Raw genomic sequence first — 17656 nt, 5'->3', positions numbered from 1 at the left:
TCAAGTTTTGTATTGCACGTGGGTAACCCAACCCTCTAATTTGTACATCGGTTATTTACCTTATTTTCCCAACCCACAACCTCATTTCATGGTTATTTGCTTTGCCAAATTAGCTGCCAAATTTGTCTACAACTATATGGTCACTGTACTTTATAGTAACATCCTGTAAAGCTCTTTGAGTTGCTTTGATGATGTGATAAGGTCAACGTAAGTATTATTGATGAAGTGAAGCTGCTTGATTCTTTGACGAAGTGGTAGGAAGGAAATATGGCCATTTCTCTCCACTGCCAAGCAAGGCTATTCTGGTAATGTTTCCTTTACCTCAGTTTGGTGCAGAACATCACTTGATTAATAATATTCTCAGAAAAAGTTTTAAAATCCTCTCAAGTCCTGTATTTATTGTGGTATTTAAGTGTGTGTCTTGTATGGCGCTGCAGGATTTCCTAAATGCTATAGCTCGAAAAGGTTTTTATACAGTCATTATTTTTGGTTAACTTCATTCGCATTCAGTGTATGTTTTCCTGGAGAGCTCATTTGTCAAGTTGAAGTGAATCGCTTACTTGCATTTATAAACCTTTTCTCCCTGAGGACATACTAGAAAATACAGTCTGACATGACAGGGCAAAGCAATTGGCAAGCATTTAACTTGGCATGTCAACTCATCCACAATTTTTTAAATGCGTGAAAGCTGCCTGAAACAATATACTGTGAATGTTTTGCAACCAAAGTCCAGTTACATATTTTTTCTTAACATAATGTTCAGGATAAAAAGGGATGTTACCCACGTGAAGGTCACTATACAAATGCAGGTTGTTGAAAGGACGTTAGCTGGCGTAATGTGTTCCTTGTATTGTTAAGAAGCTCCTTCAAATTGGACTTGCATGTTTCATTCTATTTATAAAATCTATGGTAAACAAGAATAGAATGCTGGAGCAAGGCTTTATCAAAGTAGAAAAACTGACAGGAAGGTACAACCATTGAAAATACCAAGGAAACTCTTATTCTTCCCATTTGTTACCGCAGCACAAGGGGGTTTGATCAGGTACTTACTGTGTGTTGTTTGATCTATTTGGACTGTTTCTGCTATAAGCTGACTGTCTAGAATGAAACTTTGCATGGGCTCTTTGTTGTAGGTTCTGTCTGACTCAATGACATATGCAAAGCACCATATTTTCAGATGTGATGACATATTCAGCAGAAGGTATTTTACACCATCAACTCTAGGATTTTACTGGGACTGTGGATTAACAGAATTACGGGACACTACAGTAGTCATATTTAAAGTACAAATTAAGAAGAATATACAGTTTTATCATATGTTCAACCACCTCCAGGACCAAAACATTTTCCTTTTATATTAATTTATTTCTTGATATTTTATACAGAATAAAATTCAGATTGTAAAACGTACGTAAATAATTAAATATTATCCCAATTTGCTTTGATGAAGAGTTCATTAAACTTTGAAATTGGTACTTTGCTATAATCTCTGGCAATGGTTTAAGAGTGGAAAAACATCTTGTTAAGAATTGTCTAAGATATGCACATGGAAACATATGTAATTACCAGGTAAGATGGATATTGTTATGTAACTTACTGATTGGTAACTATGACTTTAATTCCAGTGATAATTGAATTATGCAGTGGACAATGGACAAGAGAGGGACGTTGCTTTGACCTACCTTTTAAAGTTACTCGTTCCGCTATTTATAATTTGTGCCTATAAATTGATCAGTAAATGCTTCAGTTTTCAAGAAGCAAGATTTTGGAGCAAGCTAAATTTGTTTCTGTATGGTCTGTTTATTCCTTATCTGAATGAGTGAATGTTTTTTTTAAAAAAAACATTACTTTACATTGAATAGATGGTTAAAGGAACTGATTGAGGAGACAAAGTGCTTATGTACTGGAGAGTGACAGAACACTTTGTCTTCTCAATCAGCTCTTCCATTCCTATATCGGGTGGAGGGATTTTGTTTTGCTTTTGTTCATTCAGCCAGGGCAAATGTGACCAATTGATCCACAAATAAAACACAATTTGCGTTTAATTAATTTCAACTCTTGTGAAAATTCTCTTCAATTTTGAAGCTCTGATTTCCTCTTCTTCTAGAGACAGTGTGATTCATGTTGGGGAACAGAGCTGTGTGCAGCAATAGCTCTCTGGTACATTGTCTACAGAACTGTTCTAAATGTACAAACCTTGTCAGTGAGGACTGTTGTTCAATCGTGGGGTGGGGGGAAATCACAACCAGTCTGATCTTGTAGTAATGTACATCTACAAAAGTACATTTTCAACAGTAGTTGGTAGATAACAATTGAGAAGAGGTGACAAGTTCTGCCGACTGAGGAATGCTGAGAGAATATGAAGTACCAATACGAGGCGCGTCGCAAAACCCTCCGCTTTGACCGCGCCTTCGGCCACCCCCCCTGCCCTCCACCCTTCCCAATCCCGACCCCCAGCTTGGGTCCAAATCATTGACTGTCCAGCACCTTGGGACATCCTCCCGATGTGAAAGGCGCTATACAAATCCAATCAGAATACCAGACGAATACCACCAGCACTTCTTTCAAGAGGTCATTGTTTTACTCAGTGATTCAAACTTTGGTGTGATTCGTTCCTTTTTGAGTGATTAAAAACTCATCAGTGAGTGCTTTCTGCTTGAATCTTTTAATGTTGAATATAATAAAAGGAAATTAATGCAGTTCACTGTATCCCCAAAAATATTTCTGTAAAGTTAAGGCTTTACATTGTTCTGCAGCAAAAATTCAGATATTCACACTGTGAGATGAAGCAAACACCATTTCAACGATGAGATCTCAAATCAGTTGAGATAGATAGATACATCTCTAAATTTCGTAACTTTTAGCAAAACTGCACAGTTGCTGTTTTCTTCATTTAGATTGGTGGATGTAAAAATAGTTTTGGGTATTTGGTACAAATCAGAACAATGTACTGCCAAAATGCTTTGAGATTTTCAGATAAGCTGAGATCCAGTTACTGAATTTTAGGCAGCGCTAAATTCATGCTCTGGCAATTGCTTTTGTCAAGGCATCACCAAGTCAGTAACATATTGTTGGCAATGGTAAAGCAATTTACATTCAGCGATGGTAAGTAAAAGTCTGACAGCCTTTTTCAGAGTGTCATGAAGCTGGAATCCATTGAATCCATTTACAAGATATGCCCAGAGCAAAATGCAACTGTAGGAGGAGCTATTCAGGCTGATGGGCCAAACGTTGGAACACAATTGCCATTTCCCTAGACTGTCACTGTTTTGAAAAAAAAGTTAGCAAGAAAATTAAATACAACATCTATAATGGTATTTAACACTTGTGGTTTAATATATTGACATACAATTCCTATCCCACTGTGTCTGCATGTATTTCTCAGTTAGCATGTGGGATTGCATAAAGGAAAAGTCAGGATGTTTTGCTCTGGTTTGCTATCTTGGCAAAACCTCAACTTCAACCATTTGACATCCAGCACAGTTGTACGGTAGAAATAAAGGAACCAAAGAAAAGGAAACCTGTTTTCTAGAGGGACATAAAACTGAACGTGTAAATTTTGAGCCCCTTTATAAAATGCAATGTGTTTGAGTTCATTGCTAAACCTATAAAGCAATGAGAGATGTTTTATTATGTTGCTACATTTCGTTGCTGTGAAATAAGATTTTAGGTCCCTATATCGTGTATGAATATTGAATGACTGAGTTTGGGTATTTGTTCAAATTATTTAGCACCTGCAGGGGTATCATTGATAATGTGATCAGTGAAGTCACCATGTGAAACACTGACTGGCAGCTACTATTGACCGAGCCCTGTTATAAGGTAGGATAGAATTTCATGGACCCCAACCTTATAAAGGGGTTCGACAAACCCATCATTTTCTTTATATGCTGATTGATCTGTGTTTTCTCTTGATGAGAAAACATTGTTGGAAGTTGTTTTTTTGTTAAATATAAGAACATAAGAATTTGCTAGGCGGAAAAAGACCAAGGCCCATCTAGTTTGCCTTCCACCATCCTGGCAGTCGTTTGACATGTCGTGTCCTAAACTATACATACAATTTTTGGTCCGTGCGTGATCTCTATTGGACTGGACGAGTCCAGTTCAGAATTCAAGGCCAAAAATAATCTTTGTTTTGTGTTAATGGTATAAGTTAGAACAACTTGTTTTTCTTCTGGTTCCCAATAGTAGTTTAGTTTCATGCATCTATGAAATGTTTTTGAAAGTTTGAGATTGACAATATCACCTCCCATTGAGGCGAGTTTTGGCTGTGAGCTATTCCACCTCATGGCTAAACAGTGAACTAAAATACTTAACACATCCAGCTGGCCAAGTCGAATACAGTATTCACCTGAACTGAGACAAGTGTTTTGAACAGTTCGGACACTGTCTGAACACTGACACTCAAGGCTTGGGGAGTGTGGAATTGGTGGCTTGTTCCATCAATGGCATTCTTGAACCTGTGACTACATTTTTTATGTTTAGTTTATTTCATTAACGATTTCTCCTTTCTCTGTCTGTGCCTTGCCAATATCTTGCTAATTATGACATATTGCACCTGAGATGAAAGTGCTTAATTCAATCCGAGGCAGTTTCATCCCAGTTGAATTTATTGTGGAAAGTGAAAGGGCCCATTTGGGCAAATTCAGTCTCCACTTCTTCTCTCTAGCCATTTGCATTGTAAAGGCCCAGAAAGATGAATGTGGTATTTTTAGTTGATTTTTACATCTTTGCTGTTATCCTAAATGCCATTCTCTTTGTATCTGTTGTTGTTGTTCTGAGATTCCATTGTTTTGAAGGCCTGCAATTTTCATCCACCCTTTTCAAATGCTGGTTGTTTGCTTCAGTGTTTCTGTAAAATGTCAACTACATCCTTTGAATTATAGTTGCTGTTGTGTTTGGTCACCCTGAAACACCAATATAATTCAACTTAACCTAATGGTCGCCCTGGAAATGAGATTGCTGCCATAAAGACCTGCTGGAAAATTCAGGCTAGTGCTGTGGTCATATCAGACTGAATTCCTAATTAAAGCTGCAGCTGGAAATTGCCTGTAAATAAAGATGAATGGAGTCTGAAACCCACTGACACAGTGAACAAATTCATCACACAATTAGGGTCTGAAACCTGTAAATTAGGACCTGTCAGCCACCCACACATGAGCTGCATCAAAACTGCACAAGTAGCAAATAACAAAACACGATTTACTACACATGAAAATAGGTTATGGGAATATACTGATGTTTTCGGAAACCCCATAATCGTCTATTTTGACCCAATCCTTATTCCAAACTGTAGGGTGGAAATTGTGTTAATCATCGAAGAAGAGTTTTCAAAGAGATTCATTAAAATTAAGGAAAGGAAACCTTTTTATTTTGGTTAAAATTCCATGAAAACTTCAGTCCAGTGTTCCTGGAGCTTTGAAATGCTGTAATTGCCACCTGAATATTATGAATTGCAAAATGATTGAAACTCACACAGCTCCCATCTTCACATAACATGTAAATAACGTTGCACTTAAATTTTTTTTATGAGGACGTGCATTTTAAATAGAACGTAATATCGTAATTTGGACTTTTATCCCCTGAAGCGAGTTGCCCCGATAAAGGCTGTTGAGATCTCGCATTATCCACTCTTATCCTGCAGAGGTCAGTCTCACCACATCAAATTATATTTTTTAAAATCAGGTATGATGTGCCGCCTCCACTTTAACCATATACACTGAACCGTTACTCAAAACAGTTTTCTTGATTAAAGGTGTGTGCCTTCCTGTAAAATTAATGCAGATGCCGATAACATATTGCTTTATTACCTATTTGTCTCCCAGAAGGGTGTTAAAAGCTTTTCTAGTCTTGTTCTACTATATATCAGTGAAAAAAGTATGATGTTACTTGAGTTCTGCAGCGATGCTTTGTCTTAGATTCAGGATTTATTTACTCTCGGCAAGGAGTCAGATAGACTTATTGGTTGACTAAAGTACCTTTTTCTTTGTCAGCTGGATGTCTAATGCATGCAGAAACCGATCATCATGCTCAAAAGTATTCAAACCAAACTGAGTTCCATGAATCCCACTTGTACACCTAAGTATCTTCATGTACATTGGAATCTTAATTTGCTGCATTTTTGACACACATCAGAAATCAAATTATAATGCCCACTTTCAAAACTCCTTATGGTCTCCTCTGTCGCTGCTCACAGCAATAGCCTTTTCCATAATAATATTTTTGTTCCCTCTAACCAAAGCAACCGTTTCTTCAGCTATTTATAATTTAAATTCCCTGCAGATAATGTAATAGATTTTTCATGTTTACATTATTTTGTAAATTGTTTTCCTCAAACGCTGTGTGACTTATAAGCAGTACAGATCAATCGACAGAGGATTGTTTCAAATTGGTAAATCGGTTCAGAGAATGTATTGAAATGTATTAGCTTTAGCTAGAAGGAAAATGATCTAACCATGCAGCTATGTTCAATGTTGAGCCTGGATGCTGTTTTATCTTTAACAAATACTTAAGCAAAACATTTAGTATGTTGGGTAATTTTTAATTTAGAGTCTGAGTGAGATTAAGATAAATTTGCTGAGTAATGAATACCTCTGACTCTCATTTAATTTATCTACTATACAGGAAATATTTTGAATGCGTTGTCTTTTAATGACTAGAATTTGGGGGTGGTCATAGAATTAGATTCTTCATGTATACTTGCTAAGGATAAGCATTGAACCACAGGCCATATCTGAAACTATCAAAATTGGGATAGTTTTGGAGATAAGCCACATTTCACCTCAATATACCTTTAATTTTGTTGACTAGATTTGGCTATAAGCTGACTTTCTATAAAGTTTTATGCTCGCAGAGTTGGAACTTCAATGTGAAGGATGCGAACGTTGAAGATGAAACAGTGTTTATCTCTTCCCACTATTTATGGTGACCATTCTCCTGGGATCTCTCAATAAGGAATTTAATTCAATGGCAAATTACCTGAGATTTGTACTGTGGGTCTTTGTACATTGGGAGCTACCAGAACTCATTTGATTGCAGCCAACTTAATGAATAGATACCAGTCTCATTCTGGGCAACAGTCAAACTTTGGTCCAAAAGTAAAAGGACGAGTGTGCCAAGTCACTAGAAAATGTTTTTCAATGTCAAGTGGTTGTTTCTCTTTATGCGTCTCACAGTTGTAAATATTAACAGCCCCCTTTCGTGGAAGTGAGATCCTTAGTTCAATGTTTGTTCAGTTTGTGGAATGTACAGTAATGTAAATAAGCAAAACTGAAAATTGTGCATTCCATTGACATCAGCGCCCTTTTCCCAGTGTCAGCATTTTCTATATTTTTTCAGGGTCACTTAATTTTTGTTCATCCCTCATGGATCACAACTTCTACCTTATCCTTCAGACAACATCTTTGCTTCATTCTTATAGAGAGCATCCTCTAGGCTGCTTTGCTTCACACAGCTCTGGTCTTTTACCAGATGAATTCGGAATCACTTGACTTTTTAATGTGATGCCAGAAACACAGTAAAACTTGACAGGGACTATGTCCAAGCAATACTATAATAATAGTCCTTGCATTTGATATAGCGCCTTATTGTGTCTTCGAGATGTCTCAAATGCTTCACAGAATATATTGTAGAGTGAATTGACTATATATTTTGTGGGTGAAAAGCAGCAGTCAATTACACACAGCAGTGTCCCACAAATAGTCGTGGATTGAGTGACCAAATTATTATTTTTTAAATTATTCTTTCAAGTGAATATTACTCCTGGAAAGCGATCCGCCAATTGACTAACAGCGAGGTCCCTACTTCCTGCTAGGTAAACAGAGGCGTGTGGAGTAAGGAAACTTGCCTAAGGTTTCGCCCTGCCCAGGAATCAAACCCGGGTCCTCCTGTTTACGAGGCGAGTGCTCTAACCATTACGCTGCAGGACTCCAAATAGGCAAAGATGGTTTCCAATTCCAATTAATCTGTACAGATAGGTAATTGGAACTGTAGATATATTCTGCAAAGATTCCATAATTGATTTTGGCTTTGGCCATCCACTTCAATGAAGTAGTTTGTTTCCTGGAATACAAAATTATAATCTGATGTAGAATCCACTGTTTGATTAAAGATCACTCTTCAAAGAAAGATTGTTATGAGACTAAGGTGGAAGATCACATAAGGGCCCAAGTGCCTTTCACTGAAATTGCTTCCTTGCCCCCTCTTAAACCAAACCAGTGTGCACTTTCATATAGGAAACCAAAAGCGTGTGCACTCATTCCAAATTAACAGTAATGACATTTCTGCTTAATTTAGAATATAGACAATGTGATGTTTTTGTTTTTCTTTGCATGATGTATTGATTTTTCTGATTGTTAATGCTACTGGATGATAAAGTTTCAATGTACACTCCAACCATAAGGGCATCATTCATCATAATGAAGCATGGAGTTGACAAAATCCTTTAACATCACTAGCGAAGTCTAATTGAAATAAGTCATTTTTTTATGTTTACGAAGCTACTTGTGTAGAGTCTGCAAGAGTTGAGCAATAAATTCCAACAGATTTACAATATTTGTCATTTTAGAAATTCAGAAGATTGAAAGTGTATTATTTTTTATGAGCAACTGCTCATTTGGTCTGGGGTTTAATGCTTCACATTCAATTGTTTTGGTGCAATGTAATCTATTGACAGTGCCACACAGGCAGAACAATGTAATTAAAATGTCTTGGACTTGGTTAAATTGAGGTGCCTGCGCACTGCATATAAATATTTCAAAATGATTTCAGTATGTGCCTACAATTGCATTGAAATATGTGCTTGTCGCAAATAGTGTAGGTAGCAATCGATGTGCAAAAATGATGGTGTGTATTGAGTTTATTGTTAATCAATAGATAATCCATTTATAGCATTATGCGCATTTTAAGTTGCTTATTGACATGAATCTTTTTTTCCCCAGTTCCAGCAGGCTGCATCAGTGCACCCTAATTAGTCTGAATCCTTGTTTTGGAGGATTTTCATGTGGCCACACACATTGGCATAGAAATAAAAACTGTTTTATGTGAATGTATCAAGAATTCACCTTCAGCATAATGCAAATCTGAAAATCCATTTAAAACAGTAGCATGTAGGAAGCTCAGAGTTAAGACAGCCAACATTTGTTTTGGTCCTACACCAAGCTCCAGGCGCCAATCACCCCTAACTTCGCCTTACTTCATTGGTTTCCCATTCCCCAGAGGGTCGAGTTTAAGATCCTCGTCCTCTTTTTTAAAAAGCCCTTCACAGTCTTGCTCCTCCCTTCTTCTGAGACCAACTAGATGAGAGCTAACTTTCTACAGTTGAATGTCAACAAGACTGAGGCCCTCCTGATTGGCTCTCATCAGCATCTCCACACCTCAGGTGCTGACAGCATCACCATCCAAGGATACACACTCCACCTTCCTGAGCCAGTCCGGAACGTTGGCGTCTTGTTTGACCCTCATTTATTCTTTCTACCCCATATCTGTGCCATGACCCACTCTGCCTTCCACCATCTCCGCAACATTGCCTGGCTCTGCCACTGCCTCACACCGCAGGCCGCTGGAACCCTCATACACGCATTCATAATATAACACCGAGGCTTGATTATGCAAACTCTTCACTCCAAAGGCTGCAGATCATCCAGAACTCCGCAACCCGTGTCCTCTTCCGCACCAGGCTCCGTGACCTTATCGCCCCTATCTTCACTGGACTCCATTGGCTTCCCATCACACAGAGGATACAGTTCAAGATCTTGGTCCTCACCTTCAAAGCTCCTCCCTACCTCTGCGACCTCCTAACCCCCTACCAACCTGCCCGCTCCATCCGCTCAGTGGGCTACGGACTGCTTCACGTCCCACGCCTCATCCGCCCCACCATTGGCAGGCGGACCTTCAGCCACTCTCCCTCCATGCTTTGGAACTCCATCCCGCAGTCCCTCTGCCTCGCCCCTTCCCTTGCCTCCTTCAAGATCCATCTCAAGACCCTCCTTTTCGACTGTGATCACTCTCCTTCCCTCCAGCCTCCCTGATCCCAATCCTCAGCTCGGGTCTGAAACACTGATTGTCCAGCGCCTTGGAATGTCCAAGGAATGAATGGAATGAAAGGCACTATACAAATGTAATTATGTTTTTTTTTAAAATCCCTCCACAGTCTCGCTCCTCCCTACTTCTGTGAACTACTAAAACTTTGCCAAACCTCCCGCTCCCTCCTCTCGGCGGGCACAGGCTTGCTCCATGCCCTCTGCCCGAGCCATTATTGGCAGTTGGGCCGTAAGCCATTCTGCCTCCACCTTTTGGAACTCCATCTCCTTCAGAACCTGTCTCAAAACCTTCATCTTTGACCGATTTTAATTAGAGAATTCTTTTAAATGTTTTTTTAAAAAAAAGTATTTAACTAGCAAGAAATGGCAAGCAGTGGGAGAGCATTGCTTTGTCAAAGGGCTGCCCTTCAGATTAGATGTTAAACTGAGGTTCCATATGCACATCCTTTCTTGAGGACATTAAATACCTCATAATATTATTCAAACAAAAGAGTACCTGGCCAACAATCCTGCAGATAAAATTGATCATTCACCTCATGGCTGTTTGTGGGAATCTTGCTGTGCGCACAATCGCTGCCGTCTTTGCTGCCAAAAAAAAACAACTCGCTTTGTGGAATTTATTTCCTCTCACTTCTATGCAGCAACACACAAATTTGTTCTTGTACACAACACAGATACTGTAGTTCTGCTTTGAATCTAAAGGAGATCAAAACTAATTCAGAAAACAATGTAGTGCTCCGTGGAAATCAGGGAGCCCCGCTGGTTACTTTGTGCCTCGCTGGATAGTGAAATTGCTGCACTGTGGAAGCCAGGAGGCCCTGCTGATTTCTTTGTACCCCTCAGCTGGAGAGATTGCTTTTCATCACAGTGACTTTTTTTTAACAGTTCACCTTGTCACCATATTAATAAGAAATAAAAAGTCAGCATAAGCACACGAAGCGTGAAGCGCTTTAAATATTTATGCAAACTTCAGAAGTTGCCTATTCCTATTTTCCTGACACATTGAGGTTGCAAATTATTTTTGACCCTGAAGAATTGTGAAAGTTCATAGAATGTTGGCCTTGCTTTGAATGTACCATAGATCCAATTGGTCAAGCTTGGGGCTGAAGTTCTTCACTTGGCTTGTGTTCACCTAAATTGGATATGCAGCACCACCATAATAACACACAAGATCTTTCGCAGAAAATATTAAGCTCTATCCCTTCCAAACTATAAATAATCTAGTTTCTACATCCGTCTCCAAGATAGATGTTCTTTTTTATAAATAGTGAAAAACTTAATTGAAGCAAAATATATTTGGACTTGATTGTTTAATGTTTGAAATCTCTGCATCACAACTTCAGTTTGAAGAGTTACTGATGATTCTCAGGCATAAGATCAAAGTCTTGTGAGGATAGGTTAGGAACTTTGGCTGTTCTCCTGAGAGTGGAGAAGATTAATGGGAGATGTAATACAATTATTTGTATGAATGTTTAATGTTTAATTTTCATTATTTTCAAGTACGGCTTTCCATAATAGAAGCAGCGAATAGAAAATTAGATTCTGATTAGAAGATTTAACAGAAAAGATGTAGCTATGAATATAAGCAGGCAATCTTTCAATAAAGGATTATAAAAAGTTACATTGAACTTCCAGAAAAGTGCAGTAACATGAGAACAATTGACCTATTTTAAAATTGGACGTCGATTTTGTAGCAGAAGGGATTAGATGCGAAGTAAAAACCCAGAGAACAATACACAGAATGTGATAGTGAAATATACTGGGTCACTGTGTACCTCGAAGAATGAAACTATAGTACAATATAATTAGCATCCTGGACAAAATCTAGCATTGGTTGCTGTGTCTTATATCCTTCATTCGTTATCTATTAATCCCCTCCACCACTTTGACATCGACAAAAAGAAAACTAGGTGAATGGGCCGTCAACCCAATGGAGCACCATCAAGGTTGATCAAGGTGTTGTAGGTTGTGGAAAAAAGGAAATCAGCAAACTGACAAAGTTTTAAACGCCTTTGGATTGGAGGAAAGGAAGGGCGAGGGAGATGAGGAATGAGATCCTCAGAAAGGGTGAGTCAGAGTAGAAGACTGCATTGAATCACGACCATTTCAACATTGCATTGCAATAGTACTTCAATTTGTATCTACCTTTCAAAAGAAAAGTCCATCGTGAGTTACAAATTGCAAGGGGCATCTGGGCAGAACAACATGAGTGAAGCAAATATAATTCCTTTATTTAGCTTGTTGGGTTAGAGCAAGAGAGACTGAAATAGCATGACGACAAAAATAATACTTGCATTTGATATAGCGCCTTATCACATCTTCGAGACGTCTCAAAGTGCTTCACAAGAATATACTGTAAAGTGAATTGACTATATTTTGTGGGCGAAACGCAGCAGCCAATTGCGCACAACAGCGTCCCACAAACAGTCATGGATTGAGAGAGCAAATAATTATTATTTAAAAGAAATGTTTTAAGGGATTATTACCCCCAGAAAAGCAATTGACTAGGAACCGAGTTCCTACTTACTGCTAAGTAAACAGAGACATGTGGAGTAAGGAAACTTGCCTAATGTTTCGCCCTGCCTGGGAATTGAATCCAGGTCCTCTTACTTCAATAGTCAGAACAGCACAGGAAAATGGAGTGTAATACCATCAAGCTGAGAAAATACTTGAACGTTTTTACAGGATGCTGTCATCTAAGAAAGCAAAAGAAAGTCAGTGCCAGACATCTCTTTCCTTGAAGACTTCATTCAGAGCCAGAGACTGGCCAGCTTCATTCCATTGTCTTTCTTTCAAGCACTAAAGATCTGATGCTGGACTGTGAGTCTGCTTCAGATTGGTTGTTACAGCAGTAATAATATAAGATCTGTTTTCAGAAATCCAGACCTCACTATTTATGGCAAGAACAGAAGAGATACTGCAACTTTTTCTCCTTATTCTGTACGAATCCCCCAGAACAGTGCATAATCGAAACACTGAGTAACAATTTCAGATTAGAATAAACCATTGGCCCATTTAACCTGTCCATCCAATATCCCCCCCCAATCCTTCAATGTAATTGTCTCTAGATTTAATAACCTAGAGTTGTCTTAGTTAACAGGAACTTGTCTTGTTCCAATTTTAAACCCTTTATAGTTTGAGTAGAATTGGAGACAAATCTTCAAATATCACATCTGCTGCTGATGGAATCTCTCCGAGTGTAATCTCCTAAAACTCTTCCTTTGTGCAGATGAGTTCAAGTGAAGAGTTATCTATCATTTGTTGAAGCAGGATTGTTGCAGGATATGTTCGGCTGAGTGAAATTTCACTATTGCGTGTTGACAGTCAAGTACAATTCCTCCAAATTTTTCTGTGCCCTCAGCAAGTTCAGGACACACATCTACGAGATATTCATTGTTTGTCTGAACCTTGCTAAGCCTCGTAATTACACAAAAATAACAATATATCTTCCGGTAAACGTTAGTTCCTTTATCATGTGAATTAATCTTGTCAGTGGTAAGGTACTTGTCTTGATTACAGAATCATGAATGCAATTGTGTGAAATAGAATTGTAAAAGCTGTGGGCAAATTAATTTTATTGTGGCAGCAATCTGATAGACTTGAGTCCTCTGAAAATAGTGCATTATTTTAAGTTCCACATTATTGGGAAACATTTTGTAAAGTCAGATGTTCCTTAAAGCGTATATATTGATTTATTTTGACTCCTCCCTACCTCTATTACCTGCTAACTCCATATCGACCTGTGCGCTCCCTACGCTCAGCAGGCTTCGATCTGCTCTACATCCCACAATCAGTCCATCCCACCATTGGAGTTCTGGCCTTCAGCTTCTCTGCCCCCACCCTTTGGAACTCCATCCCACAGTCCCTTTGCCTTGCTCCCTCCCCTGTCTTCTTCAAGGCACGTCTCAAAACACTCCTCTTTGACCACGTCTTTGATCATCCTCTACCCCTACCCTCCCAGTCCTCCACCCCTCCTGATCCCAACCACTTGCTCGAGTCCAAATCCATGACTGTCCAGCTCCTTGGGACGTCCTCCCAATGCGAAAGATGCTATACAAATGTAATTTGTTTCTCTGTTGTGCTTGACATAATATTTTGGTTATTTCCAGGTCGGGTGTCTGATACGGGTCCCTACGGAATTAGTTAAACAGCGGACACAAGCTTGTCCAACATCTAGTTCTTACAAGATATTTCTTGAGACTGTGAAGCAGGAGGTAAGCCTTTGTAAAAATACAATGATAGATGTTTCTTCAACGCAGGTAATCAACCAGAACGCTGCACAATACAGCTTCCATATCCTCAGGCGAGGAAGGCAGAAATTTCCCATTGAGCATTACAACAAAACCTTGGTTGATCTTGATTTTTAATTTGAATACATACATTAAAGTAGGGGCTTACCATCCATATTAGTATTAAGATGGAGGAGCCAGTTATTTATCTAGAAGACAAAGGACTCTTGTTTTGACTATCAGCTTCACTTGTTTCGAATAATGCATTTCCTTATAAAATGAAGAGTGAAGTTTTCTTCAGAATGATGATTGTGAAATCTATAATTAAGGCAGAACAGATCATGCATAAAAGCTGGAAGTGTCTTACAATTCTTTTGACTTAATTTCTTGCTAGCACAATGCAGAGTTATGAAAAAATAACTGTGAGATGGTCGAGGCCAGAATTGTTGAGCAACATATCTTCAAAGGCATCTGTTGTAACATAGTATTCTTCTTTCTCACCTGAAAGGTTGAGTTTATGCTTTATGAATCCTGAATCTTGATACTGGGCACCTGACTGGGCTCCTGCTTACAGATCAGCATGCCCTGTTCTGGCATGGACCAGGAGATAAAAGATTAATTGCCAGAATATGGCAGGAAGGCATTCCTTCGCTCTCTGCACACTCCCCGTGTTACTATATGAGTCTCAATCTGGGACAGGATTCAAAGCGCTCACAGATGCTTATGATTGATTGATGCTCCTTCAATTTTCCACAAGCCTCTTGTGACTACTATGCAATTAATCTTCCCTTTTGCAGTCAATCCGGAAACCCTGGTAGTATCTAAATACCATGACTAAATCCCACCATCAAGTGGATAAACTTTACAATGTTCAAAGCTGCCAATGTGGGATTTGATCCTCTTTTTTTTTCTTCGCGTGACTAAGTCTTTATTGCTCCACATGGTCATGTTGCTTTAATCATCCTCTAAATCCTTTCCAGCTAGAGACCAAGAATAAAAGTAGATTTGTTGGGTCATAAAAATACAGTTGGGCAGCACCTTACAGGTTATGATCGGCAGTTACCATACTATATGGGGGTGGGGGGGGGGGGTGGTGTGGTCCCTGATGGCCAGTTGGTAAGTTTGCTGCTCAGTGTACATTTGAGGCTTGAAAGTCCAAGGTTCAAAAGTCAGAGTTAGCTGATCTCAGTGGTAGAGATACTACAATTGACACCGCAGAGTTGGTGGATAGAGGGTGGTGGATGAGCCAAGTATAACAGCAGTATGGCAAGGTTACCACTACCGTCTCCAGACCCTCTTTGAGTTTGTCTTTGGTCACCCTCCTACCCCTACCCTCCCCGCCCTTCACCCCTCCTGATCCCAACCACCAACTTGGGTGCAGATCCCTGACTGTCCAGTGTCTTGGGACGTCCTCTTGAAGTGAAAGGCGCTATACAAATGTAACTTGTTGTTGGAAAGGGGGAATGCTGTCTGAGGGCAGGAATGTGCTTAGCTACGATGCTCCCCATTGTTGAAGAATGCACTAAACCTGTCTTGGTTTACATGTGAAGAATGGCTATTCGGGTGATTCTGCATAAAATTATTGGGCAAATTGCTATAAATATTTGACCATATTATTAGACACAATTCTGGTTTTACCTTAGTGAATAATTTTGTCTGAAGTTATTTTCTCTCTTCTTCAGGGTTTCTTTGGACTCTACAGGGGATATGGAAGTACAGTGCTACGAGAGGTAAATTTACAAACGTACACGTTCTGTCGCTCACATAAGATATTTCATTTTGCCAATTTTTCTCCTCTAACCTCTGATTTAGCACAGACTCTGACTGGAATATATTCTCACGGACTGCATCTCTTCATTGCCTCACCCAAATGGCTCATGTGTGAGTCTGCACAGTTAATGTTGATGAGGTTTATAGCAGTGCCCCATTCCATTCGCACCCAATGTTAACACAGACATGTTTTTATCAGCATCATTAGATAGCATTAAATAGCAATGAGAAGTGCTATTCTTTCCTCCTCCCCCATCCAAATTTCTGGGTCAGCTGCAGTCAATTTACTCAACATGGATTGGAAAATGATCAAAGATCTTCTGATCTGTAAGGCATGGTTGATTTGTATTTATTTACCCCCTACCTCAGATTTTTCACAGAACCTCTATCCCATTCAGTATAATTCCATGTGTGCAAAGCAGTGGACAGCGATATCTTCATGAATCTTGTCTGTTTCAAAGCGTGGGTGATAGATGCTTAGCTGCATTGTCTATGCTGATCATGTAACTGCAAGTTTGTGGGGAGACGGTGTTTAGTTATAGAAAGGAAACTGCATTGTTTGAGTGAGATAGGTGATTCTAATTTCTTGCCCTGCAGGGTGTAAAAGATACTGGTAATGATTTCAAAATCTCTGAGGATATTTTCCAAGGAACAGAATTGTATTTAGCAATTTTGTTTTGCCATATTTCCTGGGAAGTAAACCATAAGGCAGGAATTGATGACAGTGGGTTTGTGATCTCGAGTTTTGAAATAAGTATTCCTGAAGAAAAACTGAATATTTCCGCAGAAGATTGGCAATCTGAGGGTATCAGCTAACATAGATCCTTGCGTAATGCATCAGCTACTAAGAATTGTTACAAATGTATTGATCTATTTGCAAATGGGTAAGGATTTCTTTGGTTTCATAAATGGGGCACCCTTGCGTTGTGTGTTGAGGAATAAGTTTGCAACCGAGAGAACAAATGTTCTAGGTTGGTTTTGAAATGTGCAGACTGCATTCATATCAGTGTTCAGTAATGGACAGATTTGATTCCTTTGTGTGACTGACATCATCAGGGTGTGATGGTTTGGCTCCCAAACCCTAAGGCAGGAGAGCCCCTCATCTATACTTTTAGAGAGTAAATTACAACGGCGTTACAAAATAAACCCTTGTAAGTACTTTACAAGTACTTTACATTTCTAGGTGCTCAATTATAAGGTAACTGTCCCCCTTTAAGTACTAAATATATTTTTNAAATATGCTTCAATTGCAGTCAAGTTTGGATATAGTTCAGAATAGGTTAGGTAATTGCAATTGGCTGCCGCTTTTTGCCCACAAAATATACAGTCAGTTCACTTTACAGTATATTCTGTGAAGCGCTTTGAGACATCTCGAAGATGTGAGAAGGCCCTATATCAAATGCAAGGATTATTATTAATTATTATAATTGGTGGTATAGTGTTTCTGTATCACATCTGTTAACTTGTAAAGCCATTCACTGCGTGGACTCTGAAAAAAACATAAATTTAGATCTTAATTGGGACTTTTTTTATTACTTTAAGTTAATATATCCTAAACGTTAGTTTTACTCAAACAAAACCTGATTCCTTCATATCAGCGTGGAATAGCTCAACCAA

At 38.9% G+C, this 17656-nt stretch overlaps 1 protein-coding gene across 2 annotated transcripts in view; it reads left to right on the top strand.

Moving 5' to 3' along the window:
* slc25a26 (solute carrier family 25 member 26) overlaps nt 1-17656 on the top strand; it is a 95682-nt gene that overhangs the window by 10995 nt on the left and 67031 nt on the right. For both annotated transcript variants that reach the window (XR_488020.2, XM_007895195.2), the window contains exons 4-5: nt 14150-14254; nt 15952-15999. Coding sequence is in view for 1 of the 2 variants with exons in the window: in XM_007895195.2 (XP_007893386.2) it covers nt 14150-14254; nt 15952-15999 (153 nt within the window). In the remaining variant the exon portion in view is untranslated. The remainder of the gene's footprint in view (nt 1-14149; nt 14255-15951; nt 16000-17656) is intronic.

This window comes from Callorhinchus milii, unplaced genomic scaffold (assembly GCF_018977255.1).
Source record: "Callorhinchus milii isolate IMCB2004 unplaced genomic scaffold, IMCB_Cmil_1.0 Scaffold12, whole genome shotgun sequence".
NCBI lineage: Eukaryota > Metazoa > Chordata > Chondrichthyes > Chimaeriformes > Callorhinchidae > Callorhinchus > Callorhinchus milii.
This window is presented reverse-complemented; position numbering and strand designations above follow the sequence as displayed.